This window comes from Solanum dulcamara, chromosome 5 (assembly GCF_947179165.1).
Source record: "Solanum dulcamara chromosome 5, daSolDulc1.2, whole genome shotgun sequence".
NCBI lineage: Eukaryota > Viridiplantae > Streptophyta > Magnoliopsida > Solanales > Solanaceae > Solanum > Solanum dulcamara.
In genome coordinates, this window is record NC_077241.1 from 61,342,244 (window position 1) to 61,353,111 (window position 10,868).

Genomic DNA, 10,868 nt, shown 5'->3' on the forward strand with positions numbered 1-10,868 from the left:
TATAAACTATTACCAACTTATATGTACCAAAGTTAACTAATTCATGCTTCATACAAACATTCCAACTCCAACGGTAAATTTAGTACATCCTAAGACGTGGAATTTACATGCCCCAAAATAACAAAACAAGCAACCAACTTTGAGTTACAACCCATGGAGTCATAAATGGATCAACTCTCACAAATAAATACATAAATACATATAAACAAGCATCCCATGGATCATATACATGTCCCAAAAACTACTAAAATATATAGATGCCAATACGCAAATGTGATATTCCTTAAAGCTCCCAAAAACTTTATCTCCAATGGCCAACTTCAAGCATCTGCTCGAACATTTCCTACGATAGAAACAACAATCACTAAGCATAAAGCTTAGTGGTGCAAAACTACAAGTTTGAAGCCTTTTGGTTCTCTAATTTATTTTCTCAAGTCATGAGTAGCACAAATCTACACATAATAAATAAATCAAGCCAATAAATATATCACGAGTATCTAGTTCTATATTTAAAAGTTTAAGTGTCAATAATTCATAGAACCATATTTACAAGATTTAGCACCAAGTTTCACCCAATATGTATGTCATCCCGTCACACCAAACATGATCAAGTATAAAGAAGGACTGGAGACCTGTATTAAGAAGGTTAAAGACCCAACAACCAAGAACCATATTAAAAATAGCTTCCTAATTTGTCCTCAAAATGGACAACTTCCATACTTAAGACTAACTAAAAATGCATAATCAAGATGGCAAAGAGTCTGAATCAAGAGGCATGACAATAGTGACAATGTCACAGCCACAAGAAGGACAAAATTCACAAGAATGTCAAGTGATCGAGTAATCCATATAAGTGGGCGAGTTAAAGTCTTGCAAGTCTCCAAAATACCAACATGATAATACAAAGTAACAAGAAATAAGAGACGTCACAAGATAGGCTTCCAAATATACCAGCACGTAACAAGAATAGAGTATAAGTTCATACACAAACCTCAGTCTTTTCGCATACAAAAATCCAATACGACTTCAAGAGTTCAAACCACAGACCAACCAGTGTCTCAAGTTTCTCAACTTGTACACAATATAAACAACCTTGAAAATACCATTAAATACTCTCTTTAATTTCCATAATCTCCATAATATTGACATAAAACAAGATTTATCATTAAAAATAAGCTTAGAATGATTTCAACCAAATTATGTTATGAAAACAGTAAATTCGACAAGCCAAGTACCTCAGGTTGTATCTAAATTTTAAAAATGAAAACAACAAAACTAGACTTTATGCCCTTCATGAAACTTTTAGATCTATGTCTTAAGTTTTCCACCCAAAATAAATCAACGCAAAACACATTTCGTACAAAATGATATCATCAAAACACTAGCAGTTATACATGAGGGGTTTTTAAATCAAGAATCTGAACAGAACTTGTCCTATGTTTCAACCTCTTTTTTTTGACTTAATAAAAGCATAGATAGGCTCCAATACAAACATAAGAGTTGTAGGTACGTGTTTTATCTTTCCAAAACATATTTATTTACTAAAATTAAAAGTCTACACAATGAGATATTCAAGAATTACTACTGGCTATACAATACCAAAAATGGATTTGAACACTTACCACAAGAGAGGGGTTGCTTTGAGTTCTAGTTGAAAGGACAAGTTTTCTTGGTGAATTTGTGAGGGATTATGCTGAAGAGATGGTTCAAAGTATTTACTTATCTTGAAGAAACCAAAATTCTGAGAGGGGGTGTAAAAGAAGTCTTCCAAAGTGACATTTACCACTTGGAATCTCCTAATAAAAAGGTGGTTGCCCAAAAAGTAATAGTGCGCAACCAAATGCATACATATATGCATATATATATCTATATATAAGCTCCTTTTTATTTTAAGGGTAATTCTAATTAGTAGTTTACCTAAATACCCCAATACGATCCCTTAAACTACAACCGCAATCTATGGTAAGCAAATTTTAAAATCTCGCAAAATTTCAAGTTCATAAAAAGTAAGTAAAACATAATATATTTACTAAGGAGTGTTCCATCGAAGTGTGAATACTATCTTATATAATTAGGGGTGTTACACTAATAATTTATTAAATTCTTTAGTCAATTTTATTATTCTAACATTATATTATATTTTTTCATTGAAATTTTGCATAGTTTACCTTCTTACTTCATTAGGTCTGTGTACATCCTATCCTCCGCAGACCTCACTTGTATAATTGCACAAATAGAATGTTATTGTTGTTATTGTCATTCAATTTATATATGTCATATAGAGAAAAAAAATAAAACCTCTAAATAAAATTTGGCTTTAGGTCCCCCATCGTGTTGAGACGGCCATGTATACTACTAATACATTTGAGAATATATTGTTTTGAAACTAAAGTACAACTATTTACTTTCATAAAGGACCTTGCAGATAAACATAAGATTTTCATTTTTTTTCATTAATAAACAGCACCAACAGGTATTTATAAGTACACAATGCCCCCAACATTTTGAAATGTCCTGCATAGTTTTATTTGATTATATCATGTATATAATTTATTCTTTGACAGATACTTGATGCAAAACATTTGACTCATTTGTTAATTCTGATACTGCCGATGACCAGGATTCATTCAAGAGGCTTCTCTTGCTACCTACAATTAAAATGTTCAAAAAATTTAGAAGCCATATAACTAAAAATCATAGTATATATATTAACTCTGATACTGCCGTTGACCAGGATTCATTCAAGAGTCTTCTCTTGCTATCTACAATTAAAATGTTCAAAAAATTTAAAAGCCATATAACTAAAATCCATAGTGTATATATATATATATTAAAGGAATAAAGGGTGAAACCTGAAAATAAGCATCAAGCCTAGTTTTTAAAATAGCATATTCTTGCTTCACCCCTTGGAATGCCCTCTTGCACCTGAAATATGTTACACATACATGTAACTCAGATTACATATATGTGTAAAAAGTTGTCACATATATAAATTATAAAATCCATATATTTTAAATTCTGAATTTGTTATCGCACATGATCAATCGTTAATGTGAATATCCACTAAGATAATAAATAATGGAAAAAAATATTTACCCATCGATATTTCTCTCATTGCAATACTCCTGAAACTGAGAACACTCTCTTTTCACTCTTTTGGCACCAATGCTGCGGCAAAAATTTGTACCATTAGATAATTGTGCTTTCACTTTCCAAAATCAGTTTAAGTTATATACACAATTAGAGTAATTTAACTTGTGTCAGGAAGTTATTTACATTTTTTTCACCAAATTATCTTTTCTAATATATTTGAGTAATTTAACATGTGTTAGTAAATCATTTACCTTTTTTGCCATATAACCAACAATGTGAAACACACACACAACATAGAAACAATTTTGGAAGATAGCATACATGGAATGTATGAGCAATAAGCCGTGATTAATGATATTTACAGAAAAATACTACTTCCGTCTAAAATAAGTCGCACAGTTCTATTTTAGAGTCAAACGATATAAATTTTTATTAATATTTTAAAATATATCGTTTAATTTACATTAACATTATAAGAGTTACAACTTCTAATAGTTTCTTTATTTTTTATTTTTATTTTTATTTTTTATTTATAGATTTTAAATATTCAAATTTTAATAATAAAATATTAAATTATAACAACGTACACAGTGTGAACCCACAAGCTAAGTAGGGGTTGGAGATGTTGGGGAGTACACAGATCTTACCCTATTTTTGACGGGTAATTATAGAAGTGAAACATGACAACTACTTAATTCCTTCGTTCATGTTTACTTATTTATCATACTAAAAATACATTTTTTTTTGTTCATGTTTACTTATTTATCATACTAAAAATACATTTTTAACTTGTCTACTTTAGTATATCAAGGGAATTTTTTATATATATATATATTACCTTTAATAATAACTATTTATTTTTCAAATTATTTTTCAAGTCCACTAAAACTATACATCAATTAACATGAGTATTATGATAAATATGTACATTTATTATTTCTTAAAAGGTCATTTTGATTGAAGATAAGGAATAATAATTTTAAAATAAAATATAAAATTATTTTATTCCACGTCTGATCATGAATATTAACTAATTCTAGAATATATTTTATACCAAAATAATAAAATTAACTATTTCAAAATGAAAGGAAATCTCAAAAATATTTAACAAGGAAATATTCTATCTATGAAGTAAGCAGAGAAGGTTAATCTGGAAGAGAGGGAATACCTTTTATAAACATGGAAGAGCTTTAGAATATGTGTCAAATACACACAAAAGAGAGAAATAAAGAAGAAGGAATTTTGGAATATATTAGTTAGAAATAAAGAGATTTAGAGCAGAAATATTCATATTCACGATCAACTAGGGCCCAGACCAAAAATGATTTTCCGCCGCACAAAATATGTCTGACAAACAAGAAACTATTTTTCTTTTTTTCGGGCAAACAAACAAGACAATTTTACTTTCCTTAAACCTTATCCTAAAATGACATTATTTCATGTGCACGTATTCCCCTTATGACGGCGTAAGTTTACAAAACATAAATATTTAAGAATTTTCTTTTTAATCTTAAATATGTTATACTATTTACTACTACTCCATGTGATATTAAAATATGTCATTAAAGTAAATAAGGAAATTAAAATTAAATTTGTTTTAATATAAGAAAATTACAATTCTCTTTTTAAATTGATTAGTAAGAACATAGTGTCAAGATAAAAAAAGAACCTTATTTATTAAGATGAAAGAGAAAAAGTAAAGAGCAACTTAAGCAATAAACACACATACTATTTTCTTAAATGAAAAATAACGTAGTTCTTCTATTTATTTTACTAATTTATTTTAGAGATAATTATTGTTATATCTCAAAAAGAAAAGAAAATTATCATTAGATACTCCATTATTTTCATGCCCAAAAAAGGAATTTGCGCATCTTCTTGATACCATCAGAGTATATATATACTCCGATAGTATCATAAAGGAAAAAACACTGCTCAATTATTTCTTAATACTATCTTAGTAAATATATATACTCTGAGAGTATCATGAAGGTATCAAAATCTGAATAACACTGCAGCGAAAAATGTGTAACTGTCCTTGATACCTTCAGAGTATGTTATCAAAGAGAGCAAAAAGTAAGTAATCACTGAATAAATTGTCCAATTACTTTTTGGTACCATCTGAGTATATATGAGTGTATATATACTCTGATAGTATCATGAAGATAAAACAATGCAGTAAAAACACTGCTCAATTATTTCTTGATACCATCAGAATATATATATATTCTGACGATATCATGAAGGTCACGCGCAAACAGACATGGACCTAGTCACGCAAAGAAAGGGCAAGGCAATATTGTAATTACTTTGAACCTTTGATAAAATCAAGATAAATAAATTAGACTAAGTCCAACTTAAATAAATAATTTACTCCCTTTATCTATTTTGCGTAGTTTCCCTTTATTTTATCATATATACTTACTTGACTGCTGTTCAAGGTAATGACCATTTTGGAGATTTTCAGTCCAAAAAGGTAAAAAAGATACTTAGAAAACCGACAAAAACATATATAATTGCAATTCAGTAAGTCAAGCCTTAAAAGGAAGGACCAAAGTTATAGCTACAGTTTGCAAAATAAGGAAAATTTCATTTCCTAGCTAATCCTCCTGATTGAGTTCAATAACACCTATATGTTCATTATTTTAAAGGCATCGTCTCATTTATATTGTGGGAGTTGGAGCTTCTTCGACCTCTAGCCATGACGCTTCTTTCTTACCTTGAACTTCAGTAAGCTTTCTATACTAGTGAATCAAATCTTTGATTTTACCGTGTTACTATTCGAAAAATGGAGGTGATCTCTCTATCTTCAGTCAATCATTTCTACCGGCTCCAACTAACTTCCTTTAGGAAGGAAAACAAGTCTCATTGATTGAATTGTTGATGGAATAAGGGATACTTTCAAACCTGAAAAAGGTCCAGATTTTGAAACCGGTCTAGAAGCATTTATTGAATTTATCTAGTTGAAAGAAAAAGGCGATGACTATCTGTTATGGAGATTAATAAGACCCAAAACAAGTAGCAAATAGACTAAAAAATTACTTTTAGAATGTTGATTACTAGGTAAATCGTCCACTATACATATATATAATTCTATTGTTGGAAATCGAGAGAGGTTCATTAAATTTCTCATTTCTTCTGATCTGAAAATTAATGCCAACAGAAAATAGAAAAAAGAAATAATTAGCTTGATTATACCTTGAGCTGCTACCCTTGAATTGGTGCATCAAATCATCCAGCCTACCAAAATCGTAAGGTCTATTTTCCCTACGTACGTTCAAAATACGTATTATTATTCACAAAGTTGATCATAATTATTTCCGTGAAAAAATTATGAAAAATTTTGATTATATTTCAAAAATGAAATCACGAAAACACAATTATTTGTAGTAGTACTGACAGAGCAAGGTCAATATTACGGATCAATCTAACTGAATCCGTGAAAAATAGGTTAACAACTTCCTCCACAAAGTTATGGTTATCATCATCTTGCAGTTCTTCCAGCTCATTAAATTGTTCATCTAGGTATTCCTACATGTACACCAATATATGTTTCAATATATCTACAAAATAATCAAATCTTCAAACATTAGTTAGTTGAAAGGAATTAAATGAGACCTGATTGAAGAGATTTCTCTTCATGGAGGTAGCTTGGCGTTGCATATTAATTTCGATGCAAATAAATATTTTCCTTTCTAAAATAGGCTATATTTGTATATACCATGTTCATGCAAATGTGGTGTATATATACACGAAGGCAGTGGAAAAAGTTATCAAGACAATATGAGATATTCAAATTATTGGTGGTCCATATGTCGATCAAGAGGGCAAGATTCCAACTATAGTATTATAGTATAATTTGTCAAATGCAGTGATCTCATCACATAAATGTGTTAGTATATACATGATTATTTAAACATGAACTCACCCATTATTTTTATTACTACTTTAATTTGAGGTCATCATAAGAGTGCATAAATTTTTCATTTGAAATCCGCCTTTCATCACAATAATTAGTTGGACTACCCCTAACTCTTTGTTAACTATGCACCATGCTAAATTTTTTTACAACGAAACAGTACGTCTAGGATATAGTTAGCCAACAGTGTTTTTCGTTAGAGGAAAAACATATAGAACGAAATTGTCTAGGTAGGGTGTGTTTGGTACAGAGGAAAATATTTTTCTATAAATAGATTTTTGGAAAATATATCGATTAAAATGCAATGAGTCTTTTAGATGGATATAGGTACGTGGAAGAAGATGATAAGATCAATATGAATAGGTTGTCAATACCTCTATCTTCGTTAGGACGTACGCAATAAGTTGCCAGTCAGACAATCAACTCGTGCATCTTGTTGTTGACAATGAAATACCTCATAATTTTTTAACTTTTAAAATAATAAATTTACGGTTGATGAGTCAAATTATCATATTTTGTGTCAACTGTCGAGGAGATGTCATGTCCCAAGACGATCCCCAAGTCATAACATGGTACTTAGAGCCCAATGACCCCAAGTTTACCCATGGTCTAGCATGACACCGCGATTAACATAAACAATAACTAAATGCGGAAGCTAATACTAAGAAATATGAGAAGTCTGAAATATAAAACTTAATACTCAAAAAGGAAAACCATCTAAACATGACACGAAGCTGAAAATACTATCTGACTGTATGTCTGAAAGCCTCTACTAAAATGAATTACTGGGACAACCTTCCAACTAACTCTAAATGTCTAAGAACTGAAAGACTAAAAAGTTGAAGTAAAGATGACTGTTGTCCTCGAAAGATGAGGAATCACTAATGTTGTTGTTGTGCTGATTGGAAATCGTATTAATCGTGAGCCAGAAATATAGCGCAAAAAGTATGTCGTCAATACTTTGAAAATATTGAGTATGAGAGATATGCATGATAAGACTAATAAATTGAACATGCTTAATATGAAATGCTGAGTTGAAATACATGGACTGATGTAATGACCACGTAATAAGACATGCAATTGATAAGTACTGAATTATAATAAATGGAAACGAGGTCATGCAATATCTTAGACTTAACTGTGAGAGAAATTATTAACTAAACCATAACCATGTGAGCTAAGCATGGAGGTTGATATATAAGCCCCATCAAAAGAGCCCAACATACGTTGTTAGGGTATAAAGACTGATCTAAACTAATGTGGTACCACTATACCGATGTCCATAAAAGATTAAGGAGTCAGTCCTAGTCTGACATGTGACCCTTAATACCCCACAATGGCACGTAGTTCTGGGACTTCAGAATTACTACTAAGGGTCTCATTCTCAATTGACGGGTAAGCTTTCATCCCTAGTCCGTTCAGTGCTAAGTAATACTCTCAATGAAAACATGTTGATTAACTATAAATACTGAATATATTGAAAATATGAATAACTCATGAATTTAAAAAATTGATAATAACTGATAAGTACTTTATCTGTAAGCATCTCTAATCATGAAAACTGGTAATCTGAAGACATGCAATCTACAGAGATATAATTCTAAAATATAAAAATACCTTTATTCTGAAGGTTCATGAAAATACTATTTAAAAGTACTAATTTTATAGATGAAATTAGATAATCAAACTATCCATGAAAAAGAATAAAAAAATGAAATGAAAATAATGTTTTTCCATAAAATTCCTAACATCTGTAGAAAATCATTGGCTAAAAAACTAGGTTTTCTTTAAGACTCAATGGGTGAAAGGATACTCATTGATAAAATTCCATATACCTAAAATGAAAGACAATAGCTTGAATTCTTGGACTGAGACTTGATTTTTGAGTATTAGGCTTGAATGGGGAGGTTTAGTATAATTCATCGATTTTAAATTCTGAATTTGTTACCGCGCATGATTAATCGCTAATATAAATATCCACTAAAATAATAAATGATGGAAAAAAAATATTTACCCATCAATATTTCTCTCATTACAATATTCCTGAAACAGAGAACACTCTCTTTTCACTCTTTTGGCGACAATGCTGCTGAAAAAAATTGTACCATTAGATAATTGTGCTTTTACTTTGCAAAATCAATTTAAGTTGTATACGAAATTAGAGTCATTTAACTTGTGTCAGGAAGTTATTTACATTTTTTTCACCAAATTATCTTTTCTAATATATTTGAGTAATTTAACATGTGTTAGTAAATCATTTACCTTTTTTGCCATATAACCAACAATGTGAAACACACACAACAGAGAAACAATTTTGGAAGATAGCATACATGGAATGTATGAGCAATAAGCCGTGATTAATGATATTTACAGAAAAGTACTACTTCCGTCTAAAATAAGTTGCACAGTTCTATTTTAGAGTTAAACGATATAAGTTTTGATTAATATTTTAAAATATATTGTTTAATTTACATTAACATTATAAGAGTTACAAATTCTAATAGTTTTTTTTATATTTTATTTTTTATTTATAGATTTTAAATATTCAAATTTTAATAGTAAAATATTAAATTATAACATAGTACACACTGTGAACCCACAAGCTAAGTAGGGGTTGGAGATGTTGGGGCGTACATAGATTTTACCCTATTTTTGACGGGTAATTATAGAAGTCAAACATGACAACTACTTAATTCCTTCGTTCATTTTTACTTATTTATTATACTAAAAATATATTTTTTACTTGTCCACTTTAGTATATCAAAATTTTTTTTATATATATATTTTACCTTTAGCAATAACTATTTATTTTTCAAATTATTTTTCAAGTCCACGAGTATTATGATAAATATATACATTTATTATTTCTTAAAAGGTCATTTTGATCGAAGATAAGGAATGATAATTTTAAAATAAAATATAAAATTATTTTATTTCACGTTTAATCATGAATGTTAACTAATTCTAGAATATATTTTATACCAAAATAATAAAATTAATTATTTCAAAATGAAAGGAAATCACAAAAATATTTAACAGTGAAATATTCTTATCTATGAAGTAAGCAGAGAAGGTTAATCTGGAAGAGAGGGAATACCTTTTATAAACATGGAAGAGCTTTAGAATATGTGTCAAATACATACAAAAGAGAGAAATAAAGAAGAAGGAATTTTGGAATCTATTAGATAGAAATAAAGAGATTTAGAGCAGAAATATTCATATTCACGATCAACTAGGGCCCAGACCAAAAATGATTTTCCGCCGTACAAAATAGGTCTGACAAACAAGAAACTATTTTTCTTTTTTTCGGGCAAACAAACAAGACAATTTTACTTTCCTTAAACCTTATCCTAAAATGACATTATTTCATGTGCACGTATTCCCCTTATGACGGCGTAAGTTTACAAAACATAAATATTTAAGAATTTTCTTTTTAATCTTAAATATGTTATGCTATTTACTACTACTCCATGTGATATTAAAATATGTCATTAAAGTAAATAAGGAAATTAAAATTAAATTTGTTTTAATATAAGAAAATTACAATTCTCTTTTTAAATTGATTAGTAAGAACATAGTGTCAAGATAAAAAAAAGAACCTTATTTATTAAGATGAAAGAGAAAAAGTAAAGAGCAACTTAAGCAATAAAAACACATACTATTTTCTTAAATGAAAAATAACGTAGTTCTGCTATTTATTTTACTAATTTATTTTAGGGATAATTATTGTTATATCTCAAAAAGAATTTTTTTTTACCATTGGATACTCCATTATTTTTATGCCCAAAAAAGGAATTCGCGCGTCTTCTTCATACCATCAGAGTATGTATATACTCTGATAGTATCATAAAGGAAA

At 29.2% G+C, this 10,868-nt stretch overlaps 1 protein-coding gene across 2 annotated transcripts; it reads right to left on the reverse strand.

Moving 5' to 3' along the window:
• Positions 1 to 2,303: 2,303 nt before the first annotated feature.
• LOC129888348 (pseudo histidine-containing phosphotransfer protein 2-like) lies at positions 2,304 to 6,793 on the reverse strand. Of its 2 annotated transcripts, XM_055963340.1 has the most exons (7): positions 6,712 to 6,793; positions 6,494 to 6,624; positions 6,292 to 6,360; positions 3,097 to 3,168; positions 2,853 to 2,925; positions 2,732 to 2,762; positions 2,304 to 2,648 (listed from the first exon to the last, which is right to left on the reverse strand). In XM_055963340.1, the coding sequence occupies exons 1-6, from the start codon at positions 6,754 to 6,756 to the stop codon at positions 2,742 to 2,744; spliced, it is 411 nt and encodes a 136-aa protein (XP_055819315.1). In that variant the 5' UTR covers positions 6,757 to 6,793; the 3' UTR covers positions 2,304 to 2,648; positions 2,732 to 2,741. The 2 variants fall into 2 exon arrangements, with proteins under 2 accessions (XP_055819315.1, XP_055819314.1); XM_055963339.1 differs by lacking the exon at positions 2,732 to 2,762.
• Positions 6,794 to 10,868: the final 4,075 nt, after the last annotated feature.

Bases quoted from the DNA above. Each gene is read 5' to 3' on its own strand.
- LOC129888348 (XM_055963339.1), bottom strand. From the start codon at position 6,756: ATGCAACGCCAAGCTACCTCCATGAAGAGAAATCTCTTCAATCAG. The intron at 3,169-6,291 runs GTATAATCAAGC...TTTTTGCCGCAG, and splicing joins TTCAAGGGTAGCAGCTCAAG to CATTGGTGCCAAAAGAGTGA. The intron at 2,926-3,096 runs GTAAATATTTTT...AACATATTTCAG, and splicing joins AATGAGAGAAATATCGATGG to GTGCAAGAGGGCATTCCAAG.